The sequence below is a fragment of the Charadrius vociferus genome, unplaced genomic scaffold, assembly GCF_000708025.1.
Source record: "Charadrius vociferus isolate BGI_N301 unplaced genomic scaffold, ASM70802v2 scaffold377, whole genome shotgun sequence".
Lineage (NCBI taxonomy): Eukaryota > Metazoa > Chordata > Aves > Charadriiformes > Charadriidae > Charadrius > Charadrius vociferus.
In genome coordinates this window covers 1,946,003-1,967,103 of record NW_009649456.1, presented here as the reverse complement: position 1 = coordinate 1,967,103, position 21,101 = coordinate 1,946,003, and the positions used below count along the sequence as shown (strand labels likewise).

Below are 21,101 nucleotides of genomic sequence, written 5' to 3'. Positions count from 1 at the left end.
GTGAGCTGCATTTCAATAAGGGACAGTACTTTCTGGTGACTGTAGGAATGAAGTTCACTTTGTGCTTGTATGAGTTTTATGTGAATGTTGGCAACATAAGTGGTACAGTCATTTGGGTTGCTAAATAAACCCTAAGACTCCTTTTTGAAGTCAACAGTGTTAAGGGCACCGGAGATTTTACAGGATCCGTTACAAGGTTTTAATTTGAAGATACTCATATAAAGGAGGAGTATGAATTTGTGTAAGATATTCCTTAGACCCCATCCTTGCCAGAGACAAAAGTTTTCATAGCACAAATGACCACTCTTCTTAGAAAGCTAAAGGCTAGTATTCTGAGTTGAAACTCACCTATGCATTCCTCATGTGATGGTGATAGCTCATGACCCAGAGGACAGTCGCACTGAAAACTCCCTTCGGTGTTCACACATGTGCCACCTCTACACAGCAGAGGGTTGCGTTCACATTCATCAATATCTGCGAAGAAACCATGATAAACAAATATAGTATCATTCATAAGGAGCAACAAAGAAAAAAAGCAATTCTCAGTGTCTATAAGTGACAGAATCTGGAGGTCAGAAATAAAAGCATTGTCTCATTGAAGCAGTACTGCTCCTTTTCTCATGCTGCATAACAGGGCAAACAAAAAACTATCCATTATTAACCCTAAAAATGCATAATTTGTCCCTCAAGAAAACCAGAAATTCATCACTCAAAATTAAGTATTCTAGGAAACACAGGACACAGGAAAAGACAGCAGCTGTTTGGATGGTTGCCATTTAGAACAACATATTAAAGTGATGAAATTTTCAAAAAGGTCCTTCTTTATGCAACCAGATACCCATTTATGTGCGCACTGAAATTGTTGTCTATGGGTGACGTTAACGGGGATGCGTGTATAAATTTTAAACTAAATGGCTATTCAGTTTGATCGACTCCTGCTTATGTCGTTATGTGGCTGAGAAATATGCCTGATATAGCTTATAACGGCAAACTGAGTATTTGACTCACAAACCTGATAAAAACAGCTAACATTGTAGATGTGGATGAAGAGAAATATGACCAAAAGATATTCAAGGTGCAGGATGCACTCACACTTTTGGACTCCCAGGAAGCATTGTGACTACCTACCATTGAAACTAGAGATTTTTATTCAGATAGGCAGACCAGTATTATCTTTCATTAGCCTGAGAATTTAGCCAAGACATCACTGGGTTTTGCAGGTTATTCACATGAGGGAAGAAACCGCCCGATGATAGAATTCAATATTTCTTTTGCTATACTTCTGCTTGGACAGTCCTTGCATCTCCAAAATGTCTTCATTGAAAATTATGCCCTCCCTTCCTTAGTTCCTGCAAAAGGCCTTCAAGGAGTCATTTCTCTTCTTATGTCCTCACTCTCTGCATATTTATCTCACATCTTGCTTCCCTGGCCCTATATTGATTCTCTGCATTTGTACCCTGTCTCTCCTGAAGGCAGTTTTGACAGTTCAGCTTCTTTGTTATGTTCATCTGTGATTCAGGCAATGAATTTTTGCTGACTTTTGGAGTCTAAAAGCATCACAATTTGGAAGAAATCAAGTGAAGGTGACAGGAGGCCTGCATGGCTTCCTGACAGACAGAGGAATAGGACCACTTATTTGAGTTCAATTACGAGCACAAAAGCTCCTGACAAAACTCAAACACAAAAAGGAAGCATGAAATAGGCAAAAGCAGGGACAGGTGATGCAGGAGAAATACAGAGGCACTGTCTGAATGTGCAGGGATGGGGTAAGGAAAGCCAAAGACACCAGGAGTTGACCCTGGCAAGGGATATGAAGGGTATAACAGCAGCAGCAAAAAGACGAGTGGAAGTGGGAGGAGGGAACTGCTGACAAAAGACATGGAAAAGACCCATGAGTGCTGAGAAGGAGCTAGCCAATGTCATTTTGAAGCCCCTCCTGACTATCCTTGAAGGGTCATGGAAACTAGGCAAGGTTCTTTAGGGTGGGAGGAGAGGAAATGTCAATCCAATCTTCAAGAAGGCAAGGTGGAGGACCCATTCAGCCTCATCAAGATGAAAATCTCAGACTTCTCATTTTCATGATACATTTCATGATGTATTTCATGAAGTACTCCACAATACTAACTCGAGTTTTTTTAAGGTGGTTAGTAACTTTTGGTGCTTCCATATCTATTCTTAGAACTTTAGACAGATTAGAGATGGATTTTTCAGGAAATGCTCTCAGAATTTCTTAAGTCCTAGAAAAATCAAGGGAAAGTGAATCACACTACTTCTGAAACTCCAGTCTTCTATTCCTAACTTTACCAAATGTTTGGATACCTCATTAGCCATTTTTAAACCCCATCAATGAATAGTTGCTGTCATTCTAAAATATCTATACAGAAATGTGTAAAAGTAATCAGCAAAAAGAACAAGCAAAGCTATATGCATAGTTTAGTTATCTGTCCTATAAACTGTGTATCTGTCTCTTTTGTTCAAGATGTCACAATAATTATATATATGAAGTGTGCAGTGGAGCAGAGCAAGTATAGTACAGAGTACAGTCAGCCTTTGTACAGTAAATCAACAGTCTCCAGGTCATCCTGGCAACACTTACCCATACAGTTCTTCATCATCATAAATCCACTTTCGTAACCATCAAAGCATTCACACTCAAAGCTTCCAGGAGTGTTGACACAAGTACCACTTCCACATAAGTCTGGAGAGATCCGGCACTCATCAATGTCTATTTTATAGTAATGAAGAGGTAGAAAAATCAAACAGAGTTTAAGGTTATCCTGCTTTTCACAGAAGTGAACACTTGGCCATTATAAATTAACTCTACAGACATCATATATAGTATACAAATCAGCAAAGAAAAATGAAATTCATTTAATATTTAAAGGAATATCTGATTATGTGAAACAGTTTGTGAAAGATTCATAATGCAATGGCTTCAGAGCTCTCAACTATAGATAAAACTATGTAACAAGTAGGCTTCCATCAAGTGTAATTTAAGGTTAGACTTCTAAGGAAATTACTAACCAATTTTTGAGTTGTTCTTATTACAGAGGTACCAATTGACTCCATGACTACAGCACCATTGATATTAAATTGCTTATTACAAAGACATTTATCCAGTAATAGCATTATAAACTTACATATACCTTTTCCATTGGGAATTACAGTAGCTCCTTTGAAAGCTAGACTTACAGTTCACTGGTTAACTTATTAGTTCAGTTTGAATGAAACTTACTGTGGAAAACTACAGCAGGTTTGTAGAAGAGGGGAGGGGAGGGAAGGGCACTTTGTAAGACAGACTGGTAGTGAGGCAGGAAGTTAAAGAGGAAGGGAGGGGAAGGGAAGGGAAGGGGAGGGAAGGGAAGGGAAGGGAAGGGGAGGGGAGGGAATGGGGAAGGGAAGGGAAGGGAAGGGCACTTTGTGAGACACACTGGTAGTGAGGCAGGAAGTTGAAGAGGAATTTTTAATATGGATATGATCCAGTGGAACAGGTCAGTGTTGAAGGAGAGTATGGGAAAGAAGAACTGGATAGCCTGTTATTTACTATCTCCTCACATCTTTCCAGACTTCTGTCTTCGTTACTCTACTGCCCACCCAGTGTTTTTGCGGTGAACTAGGGTCCAATGCCTTTGATTCATGTTCTCCGCTACACCTTCTACCTTCAGCTTCATTCAGTATTGTGTCATTAATTTTTACATATTAAGAAATCATGAAGTCTTTACAGGGAATAAAAATGACAGAATATTTGAAACAATGAAGATGTTAGTCCAGCACAGGGCATAGGACTGGTTCACTCATCCAAGAAGCCCAAGGAGCAAGAAAACAGAGAAGAGGATCAACACGTTTGCAGTAAGTTGGTGAGCTGTGCAGTAGACTCATTTGTGTAAGTGGTTGAGGAAAACTAGGCAAGTATAAGCTTAACTAAAGAAACTTCTAAAGATTCAAAGCAGTTCTTTTTCCACCATATTCAAGAGTCTCTTTTGTCTCTGTGTCACTCCCTATGGCCAGGTTTCTTCTAGGTGAAGACAGTTCAGTCCTCACACACAGATGTGTGGAGGTGTTGGATGGTAACCCATGTGGTGGGCCTGGGATGTTACAGAGTATCTGGCCTCCTTAAGGCTTTATAAAACATTTTGTTGCTAATTTAAAACAAACAAACAAAAAAAAGTATTCCCTTTAATAAAACCTGGTTCTCTCCAGCTGCTCAGTGGAACATTGTCATCAGAACAAATTTTCAGTGGAAAAGAGAACCAAAAATAGCTTTTGTAGGGAGAAGTTTTTGACCTATTCTTGTTAGTTTAGAAATAAAGTTTGTTAAATGCATTTCTCATCAATGCAATCACTATAAAAACAAAGAAATCACCAGTTAGGGCATCATTAACATCCAGACCAACCTGAGTTAACATGCCTTACCACCCACACTTCATATTACTCAGACTCCCTCATAGACGCCTGTGTGGTATAACAAAACTTCCTTCATTTTCAGCACAGAGCCACCCACAATGCAGGCAACCAGGTTCTCATAACCAGAAAAATATCAAGGTTATCTTCTGTTTCGTTTTACGCTTCTGTTTTACGCAGTAAATAAAAAATATTAAACTTTTAAATTAAATGCATGTCTCAATTTTATTCTGAATAAATGCAGAATTGCAGGGCTGTCTCTGTATGTGCTTGACTATCAAATCTAAATGAAACTAATTTCCAGTGGAGTCTCTAAGTTCACTTGGTAATACAATGATTAGAGATCACGGAACATAAATTAAGTGAGCTGTATGTTAAAACATTAAACTTGGCTTTGCTGTTGATCCTTATGATTTTTCAGGTTGTACTGATAGAGCACACCCTAAGCATCTTTAACACCAATCTAAAAAATTCCTAAGGTATGTGTATAAGAAGAATGTTACATTTATTTGAGAATCACTTTCTAAAAGGGAAACTTAAGACAGCTGGCCATTCTGTCTAAAGGTTAAGGTCTTGAAACTGAAGAAAATGAATGATATTAATTTTCCAGATCACCAAGCCATGCTACAAGTGCAAGTTCCTTTAAAACGCCGCAAGGATGTGGTAGAGTCCCCATCACAGGATGTTTTCAAGATGGACAGGGTGCTAGAATAATCTCATCTAGGCTCCCTTTCCCACAAAAAGTTGGAGCAGGTGATCTTTTGAGGTTCTTTTTAACCTGGACTTTTCTATGATTCTAGGAAATATTAGTGAAAATGCAAGACTTACCTGTACAGTTTCTTTCATCCATATCTAAAGTAAACCCACTGTTACATCTACATTTGAAACTTCCAATTGTGTTTCTGCATTTACCATTCATGCACATACCAGGGAACACTTTACATTCATTGATGTCTATGAAATAAACACAAAAGAAAAGAGCACTCTTAAGCACCAATATATATTAATGGAATTTTCCTGTTCATTCTTAGCAATCGTATTGGGCATAAAAGGCAGGGGTTTTATTGCAGGGGACTGGAGGTTTGGCATCCTCCTACACGTCAGGAGAATGAAAAAATGAAATGGAGAAGGCAAGCAAGAGGGGTCATTGTTGATACATGACTGAAGATGCACTTTTGTGAGGCAGAACTCCATGTCTGAGGAGGAATCCCTGAGTGACTGCCGCCCCTGGAGGACCTCTGTCAGGGCAGAGACATGCCTGTGGAAAACCCACACCAGGGCAGGGACACCACTGACGGACTGCAGCTGTGGGTGACCCAAGCCTGGGCAGGGACATGCCTGAGGGATTGTGGCCTACAGGTGACCGAAGCAGGTGCAGCAACACCCTGAATGACAGTGGCCCACGAAGCATGCATGCTGGGGCAGAGACACCTCTGAGGGATTGTAATCCACATGCAGCCCACATGCTGGTGTCGGGAGATCCCTCAGGGATCATGATCTGTTGGTGAAGCATGGTGGGGGAGGGACACACCCCAGGCACTACAGTACATGAGTGACCTACACTGGGACCGGGACATCCTGAAGGAGCGTGGGCTGTAGACAAACCATGCTGGAGCAGGAATACCCATGAGGGCCTCTGTCACATAGAGGAGTCTGTGCCAGGACACAGAAAATCAGTAAGAAGAAAGGAGCAGTGAAAGACAAGACTAAGCAACAAAGGGTGACAGAAAGAAACCATTACAGCATCCCCAAGGCCCTTTGCTGTCAGCTGCCTCATCCATGGGAACAGGGGGGCCAGACACCAGGAAGAATGGAGGAGAGGTGGTGGGCTGAAGCCAAGCCTTGGGGTAGGGGAGAAAAGATGTTTCCCTACCTGTTGAATTGTTTATGCTTTCTTTGCTTCTTAATACCCAAACTAGTAATTAAAAGTTTATGTTAATCAGCAATTAACCAAATTCAGTGGAATTCCCCAAGTTGAGACTCTTTTGCCCATGATTTCAGTATATGTGTTGTGTTCTATTTTGCCTTCTAACACAATGAACACTCATGGTGTTCCTGAGCCAGCTTGTAAAAGATGTAACTATTACCTAGTTGATTGGGATTTTTTTTTAAATTGACATTGCCGGAGTGATATCTGGAGCTCAGTTTAGAGAAGGGTATTTTTTCTTTTGTAGAATATCACATTAAATGTTTCTTCTAAATGCATTTTGCTGGACAGCTGGATAACAACAGGCTTTTAAAGGATCTTGCATAGGACAAAGGTTTTTCATGGGTCAGCCTCTCTCATATGAACACCTCCAACAGCATTTACAAACTTGAATGAGCTTTTCTTACACTCTATGATATAATTTGCTGGATGAATACCCTTACCCAAGAATCATCTCTGATGAAACAAACTTCTGTCTCCTATGTGTTAGTGCGAATGGAAGAAAAGTGTGGTCCAAATACAAAAGCAGAAACAAGAAGCAAATCCTTACAAAAATCTTGGAGGGAACAAGATTTTATTATCAACATTTTATTATTATTAAATGATTAGGATTTTTTTATTTCTAATTAAATAAATTTTAATAAAAATGAACAATTACATTATTATTATTAAATTCCTTATTTGTTTAGTAAATCACCACTGAACATTCAGAGCTTTGCCTGAGAATAATAAATCCTGAAAATCAGCGCTTATTTATGGTGAAGCGGAGGTCCAATCTATTAAAAGATTCCTCAAGCAACTCAACATATTTCAAGACAAATCCTTTGGAAAACATCCTTTTAAAAATAAATAAAATACAAAAACATTTCTGGATCACCTCAGCTACTGCACACAGAAATTTAGTGTTTTTCTTCTCATATCTCAGTCAACTAAAATATCTCAGATTTGGTTTTTTTAACATTTTCCAGCCTCTTTCAGTTTTGTTTCTGCTTTACAGGAGGTAAAGCTAGTAAAAAGTGGACAAAAGGCTTTTATTTATTTCTTTATCACTGCAGCTCCTTGTTATCATTGCCATTGTAATTTAAATGCAACAGACACACTTCCCTTTTAATCACTTATTAATTCTGCAAACCACTGAAAGAACCCATCCTTCTTCAGTCTCTGTTTCAGAGAACCCTGGACAAATTTTAGTAATATTTCACATTTACATCTTAACTCCCTGACTTCATGGAACTTCATCTGACCCTCAGATCACTCTTTGCAAAGCAGTGTCTTAAAAAGGTGCGCATTTTCTGTTATTATTATCATTTAGAGCTCCCCTCCCTTCAGTCCTGTTGTAGTCATTTTCTTTTTCTCCTTACCAAATTCAAACTTTGCACGTTTTTCTTTTAGGCTTCTGTAACACTCTTGAGCATCATGGAAGCCGAGAGTTTCCCACCTGTAAGGTCAGCTCTTTCAGGCAAACATCTTTATAAAATCTCTAATCTCAAGTACACAACAAATGTAGACAAAATCCTGGCATTTTCTTAGAATATTCACCCAGATGTACCTATAATTCATTTTTAGATCCAAGAATGAACCCTTACCTTTATAAAATGGCCTGCCAGTTAGAATATCTCCCCTGTTGGAAAAGCCAGGACCTCTGGGGCACAGAGCCTCATATTCCTTGGTGCCAGTCTTAGGACACTCCTCACAGTCGGAGCCCCATGCAGCCCCTACAGCACAGCAGCAGGCATCCATACGAAACTTGCCAAGCACAGGCTGAATGCACTCATCTTCATCCCATTTCAAGTAGCACTGCTCCATGCGAATATCTGTTCATTTTACAACAACAAATAGGCATTTTACCCTTTGCTAAAGTTTTCTGGTTTTCAGAAGCACCTATTTCTGAGGCACAAGTACATGTGAGGCTCAGTTTCTGAGAAACAGATTTCTGCTCAAGATTCTACGCTTCAACCACTTGAAGCTGGTGATATTGCACTACAGTTAAGTTTCTGGATCTCTGTTGTACCACATAAAAGTACAAGCATTTCTTTTGTTGCCTCCCAATACCAAGATATACCATTATTCTGATGTGATTGTGCTTTTTATGTTTCTATGTGTATATGATAGGACAGAGACACGTATTTCTTGACTGTATCAGGTATCTTATTTACAAATTGACCAACTTTTCCGGTAAAAAAAAATACTCCTACCTATATTTATTTTATTAAATGAAATTAACAATACAAGGAATACAGAAAAAAAATAAATGCTGACCATTGTTAGGCTTACTTTAACACCGATTAACAGGAGAAACCAGTATGGTTTCCAGAAAAATTAATTATGTTTATACTCAAGGGTCTCATTTGCAGAAAAGTAGGTCAATCAAAAGATAGATCAACCAAGTGCATAGACAAAATCTGTACTTGCATACCCAACTGTCAGGAAAAGTACCACACACTGGTGTGTATAGAGAAAAAAAATCAGCTTTGCTGTATCTCACATACAGTGAAAAATAACAATAATAACGCATTTGAAAGTATCAGTACATTCTACACGTTTCTATTTGTATTTCACTAAAGTAGTTTAATTTTTTCAGAAAAATGTTAGTAGTTGTTAAAATATAAAAATGGTATAAAATATGGATTGGTAAGTCTCTACATGCTAACTTCTAAAACAGAGAAGAGTTCCTACGCCTAAATTCCAAAAATCTAGCAAATAATACCAGTACAGGAAATGGCCAGTATCAATTACAGCAGTGCTAGAGAAGAGGTCTGTAAAGCATATAGAAATTTACTGATAGCTTAATGCTCTCCAGGAAAAGAGAGTTATTTTCAGTGTGTAAGGAAGATCTCCAGAACACAGCGTGTCTGATAAAATAACTTCTGGACATATTCTAGAGCCTCCTGACATGACTGAAATGGACTGGGGGTCAAAGCTGTATTTTCAGGATAAATATAAGCATTAATGTTTCATATGATACACTGGACTGGAAGTTAGGCTTTATCAAATCTAACAGAACTCTTACATGCTTAGCACAAAAAGTTTTGGAGAAGATGCAAGATCTAAAAATAACACAGATAAACTGCTGAACTGTTTTGCATACAAGCCCGTCAAAGTTGTGCAGATTTATAATACAAATTTAACCTGCACACACCTGAAGTTAAAAAATTTAGAAGCAAGTATAAGAAATGTAAATTGTTCAAAGAATACTCATGGTTTCCTGTAAACTATTCCATATCAAGATCATATTTATCTTCATTTCCAGAGATTCAGCAAACATACTGCTAATATATATTTGTTTGCACTAAAATCACTGTAGTGGATCCTGCAGGAAATAAATATATTTCAGAAATACATGACATAGCGCACAGTGCTTGTGTAGCACAGGAGAAGGCACATATCTTGTAATACAAAAGGTCATTTTTGCATTAAAATAAGAAGAGGGAACATGGCCTTGAGGGCAGAGGAATCCTGTGTCTTGCTTGAAAATGGCTCCTTTGTTCCAACTTTTCATTAATGTCTATCGACCACAATTAAATTCACACCTCTCCTTATCAAATTTCTCACTGAGAAGTAATGCAGGGTTGATGGCCACAGATGCCAGTGACTAGCAACAGAACTACTAAGTTTTGGGGTCACTGGGGGAGGGTGGAATATCCAGTAAAACCTAACATGTAAAACTGAATACGATATGCAAAAACATAACAGATACGTGCATCTGGGCAGACTTGGTTTTGAATTGTATCTTTTTTCTGAGACATTTATATTGATTGTACACATCTGCTTCATTTCAAAATTCTGCTTATTTTAAAAAATATCTCTAGAATTACATTCACATTAAAAAGCCCCACAACCTGTTTGTGTCAGATATTGGTAAGGCATAGTGCAATTAAAGCAAGAGTGTTTGCTTGAATTTTAATCTGCTTAAGGAAAGAGAATACACTTGAAAAAAAAAAAAAGGTTAGAGTAGGAAAATCCTTGATACAAAGTAAGGGCTGAATATTTTTTTTGTTCTGCTGCACTGTTTTCTTAAAAGAAATCAATGTTGTCAGTAATCATATTTTTACAGTCCTTAGAACTAGTAAGAAAAATTCATATGGATTCCAGAATGTATTCTAATCATCCAGTATCCTTTTTCATCTCTGACCACTGATTTCTAAAGATGTAGATTAATGACACTAATAACACTTGCTACAGGATACTTTGTTTTCTTGAACTTACACGGGGGTTCAGTATTTTTTATACTTTCCTAGAGAAATGTATGTCTTCACGGATATGATGTTTTGTCAGTAGAAGATACTAGTCTGTATAACAAAGATGAAGCCTTACTTTTATCTACACTCATTTTGATTACTCTCAGACAGGCCAATTTGCACCAGTATATTCACGCTACAAGGTAGTATCGGAGTTTCACAGAATGACTAAATAGCAATAGAGAAGAACACCATTCAAATGGCATTAAAAGCTGCCAGCTGTCCAGCTGATTGCTTATCATCTAGCTTCCAGCAAGTCAGACATTTCTGTTTATGAATGGGAGACAGAGTTAAGGGCAGCACTCTAGCAAAACCTATTGATTGCATTGAGGGCAAAACAAGTCTTAACACAAACATTCATATTCCCCAAAGGACTAACAGCTCCTCCCTGAACTGGCACAGGCATTTGATATCTAAGCAGGCATAAACTAAAATGTATGCTTAACAAACTGCTTTCGGAGGAATTCTGAAACAAACCAAAGCAAGCATCCTGTCACACCCATTTGAGAATAATTCTGGACAATTTGTGGACACAGCTAAAAAGCTGGCAGCGTTGAGTGCATTCTTACCTAAACACACTCTCCCTGTTCCATCCAGCGTCAGTCCTTCAGGGCACTCACAGTGAAAGGAACCTCTGCTGTTAATGCACCGCCCATTGGGACAAACCCCCGGGAAAACATCACACTCATTTACATCTGTTGGGGAAACAAGGAGTTGAGTTATATGTTGACCCAAAGGAGACAGCTACAGCTTTATTGAGAATTTAAGATACATGAAAGAAAGAGAGAGGCTTTCATCCATACTGTATTAGGGTCTCAACACTACTCCAAACAAGCACCTGGCTAAGTCTCAAGATCTTCAAGTCATAGGGCACGAAGATGCAACATTCTCTTCTCTAAGACAAGATGATAGATATGGGTGAGAGAAAGAAAAAGCTAAAGGGATTAAATGTATTTTGAAGGAGCAGTTCTGTTCTCTCTGTATAATTTTTATATTCTCCACAAACAGTGTAACACAACTTAACGGTCAGTAACTGTGAAGGCATACATGTAAGGTCAATATGATTATGCCTGAGAAAAACATCAACATAATAATCCCCTTTTATTTCATTTTCAAAGGAAAAAAAAAGTGACATCTTGAGTAAGAAGCAAAAACTTCACCTTCACAGGTAATGCCCTTCACTCTGGCAAATCCTCTTGAGCAAGCTGTGTCTGGAATCAAGCCAGAAAAATATATCACTGCTTTGGAATTACAGAAATATAGGCATTTATTTATTTATTTTAAAATAAACGTATCTTTGGAATTCTCTAATGATTTGACTGTATAAGGTGGTAGTGCTCTAGCCTCAATCAAGAAAAGTACTGACTCATACATGTTACTTAAAAACAAGTGAACAGTTGAGGAAATTGAATCTTAGACAATTACTTTCTCATGTGCTTTCCTTAATGGAGTCCAGAATGCTCAGCATCTAATCATATCAATCTCTGCACTCAGATGTAGCTGAAAGGTAAATTTCCTGCAAAGTTGCCTGGAGATTTAAAGCTTCAGTGATACCAGTTATCACTAAAGCCTTTTTTTCCACTCCAGCTTAATAAAGAATCTAAGCAATGACATAATTTTAGAATATACATGTAAAATGTAGCACGACGTAGTGATACGAAAGCTTGCTGAAATTTAACTAGTTAGAGAATATGAAATTAAATGGCCAAATGTATGCCGTCTGAGCTAATTAACTCTATAGATTGATTAGGTTTTGATTAGTTTTACCTGTCTAACCTGACCATGCTGCTTCCTGGAGTCCAAAGTAATATCTTTGCTTGACGCTGCACTGCACAGTTCACAGCTCTGTTGGATGTTGTTTGCACCATGCTTGTTAGATGGGATACATGTGCCCACAATTATTGTTCCAATTAAAAATGAAAGGCTAAAACATCCTGACACTGGTTCAGCTGCAAGTGGCATTATTAAAACCTTATGGAGAGAATGTGGCACAGTATTTTAAAAGTAGTACTAATTGTACATAAGCTATGTGTTTGAAAACAGCTGGAAAAAGTGTTAACAGCCCACGACATAAAAAGCCCTCAAGACTTTTACCAGTTATTTCACTTTATTATTGTAGTCCTCACTTCCCTACCCCAATGCACAGTTCCTCTGGAGATGAAACATATGTAATTATTAAAAGATTTACTCATGTTATTTCCTGGTAATTTCAAACTTATTAGAATGATCACTGATGGTGAAGATTACAAGTGGTGCTAAATAAGACAACTTCATTTCACAGGGTTTTTGTGTTGTTTGTTTTCTATACAGAAAACGATGAGTATCTAGCGGTACTTCCTCTCTTCTCCCAATAGATGCAGCATATGAGAGCATACCTAATTCACATCGCTCACATGGGCTGCCCCAAGCAGCTCCTAAGGTAGCACAGCATTCAGATTTCAGTGTAGCACCATTGATGTTGACTTCACAGCGACTGTCTTGGATGTTAAGCCAGCAAGTCCCCTTCAGGCTATCTGCAGCAGAATAGAAAAAAATATGGAATTGTTACAGCAAAAAGAGCTGGCATGCCACGTTCATGCCACCTGTAGTCAGAGTACCAAGAGAGCACAAGCTCTCTTTTAAAATAAACCATCCATGAGAGTAATTTTGTACAAATTTTAGTTTAGAAATGGTGGAAAGGAATAGCACCATCACTAAAGTGAGCAACAGAGCATACTGCTTGAGGCATTTTATAGTCCAGCTCCCACAGCTAGCAGAAGTCCTCCAGATGCTACAGTGGATTTATTTATTTATTTTATCTAGTGACTGATCAGTCTAAAATACACAAGTTACAACAAAAGCAAATATCACAACCTGGGACTCTCCCTTCCAGCTGACTGCCTGAACCACTGGGCTATGAAATCCAGGTGGTTTTGCCTCTCTCTCACTTGGTGAACCTTCAAGTTTGTCAGGAAGGAAAAAGAGATAAAAATGTGGGGTATAGGAGTGTGCTACATTCTTTCAGGGGTCTGGTTCTGCTAGTGCATTAGCTATGCTTTGAACACATCCGTTAGGTTACACTCCACTCTCTGTTCCTGAGGGCTCAGTCCCAGGACACTCAGCTCCTGAATCACAAATTGGATTGCCGGGCTGGGAACCCAGAGCAGCTCAGGGCAAACCCATTCCAGTGACTGTCAGGCAGCATCTCCTGACTGCTGCCCAGGGCAGACAGCCACTAAGAAGAGGGGTGATTTTCAGCCACAAGTGTTGTCTCTGCTGCCTGAAATGCTCTGAAGTTCTCTTTCAGGTACCCAAATCTTCAAGTCTTAAAATCTATGCTTTCAGTGTGCAAGCCATTTTTAGATCCTGTATCAGTTACATACTTTAAAAGTTGTACCTACAGCACCTTTGCTCAGTACCTTTGCAATGTTACACTCAAATGGTATAAAATTTCTGGATTTGGACCACAACCTTTGTGATCAGATAGCAAAAGCAGTCTATAAAGATCTAACCCAGATTGGGAGGTCAGCCTGTGTGGAGCTTAAATGCATGTGCATACTCAGAGTTCAAAGCTAAGCAAGTGGCCCAGATGAATTTAATGAGATGACTAATGAAAGAGGAATGGGATTCAGCTTTAAGATTTACGTATATTATATGTACAAAAAGCCAGACCATCTATTAGGTGCTGTTGATCACTATTACTAATACCTCATGTTTAGGAGCAATGAGCTTAAGATAGAATCATTCCAGCTATTTTTTTTCAAGCAACTTCAAATTTTCTACAAAATTGTCATGTTATAAAATTATGTAGACCAAAAAGAGCATAACCGTTCATTGGCTAAAGTAACAGGAAAAAAAACAGCCCAAGAATGTGACTGGAATCAGCCCTAGAAACTGGGCAACATTCAACAGTTAAGTACAAAACAGTTGTATTATTCAGGTTAATGTTGGTCTCAAACATGTGGGGCAGAACACCACACTTAAATGCACAAACAGAGGGTACAGAAGAGTCAAAAAGTCAAAAAAGTTTTTTCGACACCTCGATCCGCCTTTAGGTAACAGTCAAGACTTGGGTTAACATAACAAGACCAAAGACAAAACCTGGGCAGTCATTAGCTGGGTCAGCCCTTAGCCAGTCATAGGATGGGCATGTCCCTGGTCATCATATGTCCCAAATTCAGGGACCAACATGGGGAGAAGGAATATAGGCTCTTTAGCTGCTCTTTTACGCCACATCCAGCTTGCTGCCCGTATGTTCACGTCTCTGCTTTATGTTATCAAAATATAAATGCTTCCATTGCTTTATTCACTAGAAGTCTCTTGGGCTCAATGTTATTTATTTTTAGTAGCCAACTTTACAGGATGGAAAAATCAAACTAATATCTCAAAAATGACTTAAACTATACAAATTAGCAGGTGATTTTCCTCCCTCACTCCAGCTGCATCTACATTGTCCTGCCAAGGTCTGCTTGTCTTATCTTTTTCAGGCTATGAGTTAATTTCCTTTATTTTACATAATCTTTCTTGTCCAGACAAAATCTACAGTGGGCAGTCACTATGACTTTTGCTTTGGTGGAGAAGTTATTATCCAGCATCAAAGCATTCTTTCAGTTGCTGACATCTCTTTGATTCTGACTTTAAGAAAAATATATGCATGCTACAGGCAGATGGCAGCCTATTTATTGTGCATTGTATGAATTCCAAAATTCTTGACTAAAACAGGCATAAAAAGCATATATTAAGTCAACACTTGTACCACCATCAGAGGTATTTCAAAAACAATTCCACTTTTTTCCTCTAAGACTGCAGCCTCAACATTGCAAACACTCTCAGTGTGCAAGCAAAAGAAATGCAAAATATGTCAACATTTTTGCTGAATGCTTTTATTGTAACTGCTGAACTAGCAACCCTCGTTTGCTGGAGGTTTGAGTTTAAATTTGAGTATGATGTTGTGACTTGAATTCTGACTGTAATTTGAGCAAGTAATTTTTTACTCTACCCAGGAAAGTTCACAGAAAGAGACAAATAGCTCACATCTATGCTCAATTTCTACACGTAATATGGATGCAAATGGCTCAACGCACATGGTTCTTCAGCCTTGAGGCTGAGCAGGCTGAGCAAAGGAACCAGATGAACTGGCAGGCTGAAGTCTTCTGTCCACAACCTGAATAAAGAACATGCATCAGCCATATAACTCCTCCACATAAGATATGTCTAATGTGCCATACATGACCTGAGTCCACAAGACAGTGAAAATCAGTAAGAAAATTAACAGTGATGTTATATTAATCCTTTCTTATTCTAACATTGTTGTCTTGTGCTTTTACATAAAAATGTTGTGCTATTTTTAAGTTCAATAATTTTAATTATCATCATGAAAGGAAGGAAGGAAGGGAGGAGGGAAGGAAGGAAAGAAAAGAAAGAAAGGAAGAAAGAAGAAAAACTCTTAGAAAGTAGGACTGATTTTTGTTCTGACATGAGAGCAAATTTGAAATTAAAGGAAAACTAGGCAGGGATCAGAATATGACATTACCTTACTTTGATCATTCTTATGAAGAATACAACACATTCCCAAACCACAACACTATTCTAGCCATACATTTATGTTTTGGCATATGCTTTTTCATATTTGATGCTACAGGAATGCTTTACAGGAACAATCCGCTAAAAAAATTAGCACAAATATATTCAATATACAAGTCTGTCACTGCAGGGGTAATGGAAAAAACAACTTGCTCTACTGCAGAGATTTAAAATGGCAAACATTCCATACGAGCATTTGCAAGTTTTTCACTCAGTAAACTACCTAGAACTTTCAACCGTTTACTCACTTTTTAATAATCCAGTCTGCCATCCTCTCATCGCTACCAATTCCAATGGAAATGTTGCCAAGATAGAAAAACATACAACTAGGCTTTAACAGTACAACTCTGTACGCCTCACATTAGCTATAATTCTGACCTTTCTGTCCTAATATATTTACCTGTAAAACCTGTAAAAAACCTGTAAAAAAAACTCTTACAGAAAACTTCCTGAGATGACTTCGGTCAAAGTGAAAAATTAATGATTAGACTCACAGTATATAGGTGGCTCCTATTCTTCACTTTTTATATGACTGTTCAGGTTTGGTTTTTTTTTGTTTACGTTTTATGTTACTTAACACTAATATTCAGGCCAAATGGGACCTCACACTGTAAACATTCCAATGGAAATCATTTGCAAAGCAAATCCAGACCATTGTTATAATTAGGCCGCTAGTGAACTTGTAGCACCCTTGGATGTGAGAACACAAGAAGATATAAAAATAAGCAGCACATAAAAAGCATAGGTTAGTGTGGTCATATCAAGAAATTAGCACAATATAAAAAAGAACAAAACCAATACTAAACTTTACTGGCCAGCGGTGGTACAAGGAAATCTTAAGAGAAGGCTTAGGCACAAAAGTAACATTCACTTTAAAAGCATATTAAGGCATAGACAGACTCCATCATTAAATGGAAACTTAAGTCTTTGCAATTTCCTATCTTAAGAAAATCTTGGCAAGGCAAGAAAGTTGAGCCAAGAACACCAGACAAATCCATCCTAAAATAAAAGGAACATTTAAAATTAGAATCATCCAGATACTAACAATACTCCCATCCAATTTATCTCACATATCCTACAATGACTTCAATTACATTACACAAATAAGATGAAACAATGGCAGCTTGTGATCACCTGAGATGTACAGATGTCTCCAATCTTTTGAGTTTTCTTGGAAAGGCAAGAAAAAAACCACTAATGAATGGCTTCCAAAGATAATGCCAATCACATCTTGCAGACAACTGCTGTGTCTAGGTCCAATAAAATCGGTGCAGTGCTCTGGTTTTTTTCAATGCAACAAAATCCTCAAAGGATGCTGACATTATTTATTTTTATATATATACATATATACATATATCTTTGTGTGTGTGTATGTACAAAACAAAGACAATTCTCATGTGTCTGCTCTAGGGGCAGGGATCCTGACAAACTCAGATCTGTCTTACTCATCTTTACCATCTTCCTACAGAAAAGTAGGAACAGTATGAGACTATGCTGTAATGCAAAAGTCATTAACATTTCCTTATAGCTAGAAAAGTCAGTCTTCACAGTTTATGCAGAATGTCCTGAACCCTAGAAGTCATGCGCTTTCCTGTCACTATTTGAGTAGATGGTCCTCCATGTTTACTTGCTTTCTTGTCTCTGATTTAAAAGTGGCCAAAGAACTGGGTAGGCATTTCTGCCTTACAGTTTCTCAACTACCAGACTAATCACCTATAACTTTACTTATATTGTCATTCTCCCAAAGGACAAGACAATTCCTATTAATAACAAGACATTCCCACTCTCTCCCACCAATTGATATGTGTGTCACCACTTTCATCATAGTTTGGACATCCTCATGAATTCTGTTTCTCTCAGTTTATTCCTCCTGCCATAAAAGCACATTTGTGTTTGTTCGGTCCTGCCTACAGAACTAGACATACTGTCTACTATCATGGGGAAACTACCTAAATACATTATTTTCTTGCTTAATTAAACAATATGATCAACATTTTTCAACTTAGTAAGAAAAAGGAAAAGTAACAGGAGGAAATACCCACCAATACATATTAGTCCTGTAGAGTCCAACTTGCTGCCAGGCGAACATTCACAATTGAAAGATCCAAGATTGTTCCTGCAGGCACCATTGACACATGGGCTGTTTTCACATTCATTTATATCTATAATCCAGAAACAGAAGACACTTTTAGAATTACAATGTGCTTCTGGAAAATATTATAGAGTACAAATGCTGCTGTGGACCATGATTTGCCAAGACTGCCTGGTATATTTACACCCTCCCCCCGCTCTTCTCAGCATGACGTTCAAAAGATACAGGCACAGGCAGGTAGCATGTATGTGCACGTGTATAGCAGCACGTATTTTGAAAGTGTTAATTAAATGGCTCTTTTCTACAAAGATAGTAATTTCCACCAACTTGGACTATAAAGTTTTCCAGCATCAATTATAACTGTCCTGTGAGAAAACAAAACTCCTTTTTCATAGAATGCAATGCATTCCCAGCCACAACATGCAGTGCACAAACAAAGGCCTTATTGTTTCTGTCATTTATGGCTCCATGAGGCTTTGGAAGAATTAAGAAAACCCTGTCAGAAGCAAAATATTACAATGCTGGCTGTGATTCTCTAGTTCTGGAAAGCGTTCAAGAAATAGGAGTTGAAACTGGAATACTGTAAATGGTACTTCCCTCTAGCCCCTAACTACTTCTATTTATTACCCCTGTGAGTTTTTAAGCCTGTTCACATGTAAGAATAGGACCCCTGCAGACAGGATTTTTTTCTGACTATTTTTTTTAAAGTGAAATCAGTTTTAAGATTAAAACAATACTACCAGATTCTTTCAAAGAACAATTGCAGATGCATATCCACCATTTCTTCCTGAATTCAACCAATTCCATTTTTGGATTTAGGTTCTGAATCAAGCCATAGATTTTAATCCAACCAGACCATTCCTTTGGTGGGCCAGAAATCAAACTGTTTGGCGCTTGCTTATGTTTGCTAGTAGCACTTGAGGAATAATGTCATAGCCATAAACTAAAATAGCCTGATTTAACTTAACTATAAATTAATGCAGGACATTAACAAACATTAATTAATAAACACTGGAAACATCAATAGCATCAAGAGATCATTTTCAAGACAAACAAAAATATATTCTTTATTTTTTAGAAGTAATGAAGAAGTTACCATTTGCTTTTTGATATGTGATGATGTATGAAGCCTTCATTTCACTAGACATGTATTTTACCATGATCTTCTGGGGTAATAGGAAGGAATATGTGTTTAAAATACTCACCAAATTATGTGCATGTTTTAAAAAAAAACACAAATAAAGATAAAAGAGAGACGGAAAATGCCCGGAAATCAGTGAACTTGGGAAACTGTGATCTCTCTCTTCATGCCAAAACCTAGCACTTAATTTAAAAGCCGATTTTCACAGTCCCTTTATTCAATGGAATTACCTACAATGAGCAAATAGGACTTGTCCTTGAATGCCAGCAAGTTATTGAATACCAATAACTTTTGCGAAGTTACCAATACCAATACCAATACCAATACATTTGCGAAGTCTACTCTTAAACTTTTGGATTACCCAGCTTACACACTAATCATACACAGATGCAGAGATCTAGGAGGTCTCACCAGGTCACGACAGTGTGTTACATGAGCACACCCATACAACTTCAGCAGATGGCTGTACTAGGCTAACTGCGTCGGCAGTGCCCAAGCTGTTAAGGCCCACCCTACTATGGGCTCGTAGCCCCATAGGGCATTAGGCAGGGCTTCCAGGTTTCTCTGCAAAAAGCCTGCTTAGACACAGTTGGTTGCGTTGTCTCAGGCTGGCTCCTGAGCCAGCTCACCATGGGGTATGCAGCACAGTGTACGAGCATGTAGGGCCAGGCTGGGTCTGGTACTGCTCATGTACTGACTGACTTGATGCGATGTGAAGTGCAGTACAGAGGTAACCAGGTAGATCTAGAAAGCCACTTAGTTCTGACAGAGCAAGCTCCAAGTCCCTCTGTATCCCATCTGGCAACCAGGAGGGCTCAACAACACTTACCTGCTCTGCATCCCTTCTCCTCTCTGAAAATACATTTCACATTTTATTGCCTAAGGCTTTATTATCCAAGGTATGCTCTCTGCCTCCCTGGCCTCCCACTCTCTCCCCAGCCAGCAATACCTAGTAGTGGAGAGTAGTCTCTGCTGCCTTTGCAGAGAAACCAAATATCTGGTTTGCACAATTAGAAACAGATCACACTGAGACAAAGAAGTCATCTTATATATGCAGTTGTCCTGGTTCCGGCAGGGATGGGGTTAATTTTCCAAGGAGCCAGCAGGGGATACAGGTGATACATATGAGCCATGCCCAGGTTTGAGGGGGGAGCTAGACAGGGGAGGGGGCAGGGAGTCGTGGCTGGGAGCGGGCTGCAGGGGTACGGGTCTGGTCGGGGAGCGGCAGCACTGTAATCGCATTCGTATATTCCTTTACTGGGTTATTGTTATTGTTTTCTCTTGCTTTTGCTGTTCTGTTAAACTGCTTTTATCTCAACCCACGAGTTTCTGCCTTATTCCTTCTGATTTTGCCCACAGCTGTGGGAGTTGCCCGAGCAGCCACATGGTTCTTTGTTCCCGGCTGGGGACAAACCACTACGGTCCCAACGTGGGGCTCGGAGGGTTGAGATAACAATAGATCTGACTAGAGCTTGTTAAAACGTATTTGTTATATGCATTCTCTCATAGAATAGTCGCCGGTTACAATGTTGCTCCGTTTGTTTGCGTGGCTGTGCTATGTAAATTCTTACATGTCCTATATACTCCCCGTGATGCTGTTTGTTACCTCAGGGAGAGGGATCAGGGTTATCATTTTGCTGTCCTGTGCCATATCAGCTTATGATATGATAACATCAGTGTTCAGATGCCTATGTTGGGGAGTTTATGCAGTACTGCTGTCCTGTCCATACCTTGGTCACC

The 21,101-nt window shown here is 38.7% G+C and overlaps 1 protein-coding gene across 2 annotated transcripts in view; it reads right to left on the bottom strand.

The window, feature by feature from the left end:
* FBN2 (fibrillin 2) overlaps positions 1 to 21,101 on the bottom strand; it is a 174,784-nt gene that overhangs the window by 52,816 nt on the left and 100,867 nt on the right. For both annotated transcript variants that reach the window (XM_009889702.1, XM_009889703.1), the window contains exons 19-26: positions 18,171 to 18,290; positions 12,942 to 13,079; positions 11,727 to 11,777; positions 11,136 to 11,261; positions 7,915 to 8,142; positions 5,230 to 5,355; positions 2,597 to 2,725; positions 349 to 474 (exon numbers count right to left, since the gene is read on the bottom strand). In XM_009889702.1, coding sequence (XP_009888004.1) covers positions 349 to 474; positions 2,597 to 2,725; positions 5,230 to 5,355; positions 7,915 to 8,142; positions 11,136 to 11,261; positions 11,727 to 11,777; positions 12,942 to 13,079; positions 18,171 to 18,290 — 1,044 coding nt within the window. The remainder of the gene's footprint in view (positions 1 to 348; positions 475 to 2,596; positions 2,726 to 5,229; positions 5,356 to 7,914; positions 8,143 to 11,135; positions 11,262 to 11,726; positions 11,778 to 12,941; positions 13,080 to 18,170; positions 18,291 to 21,101) is intronic.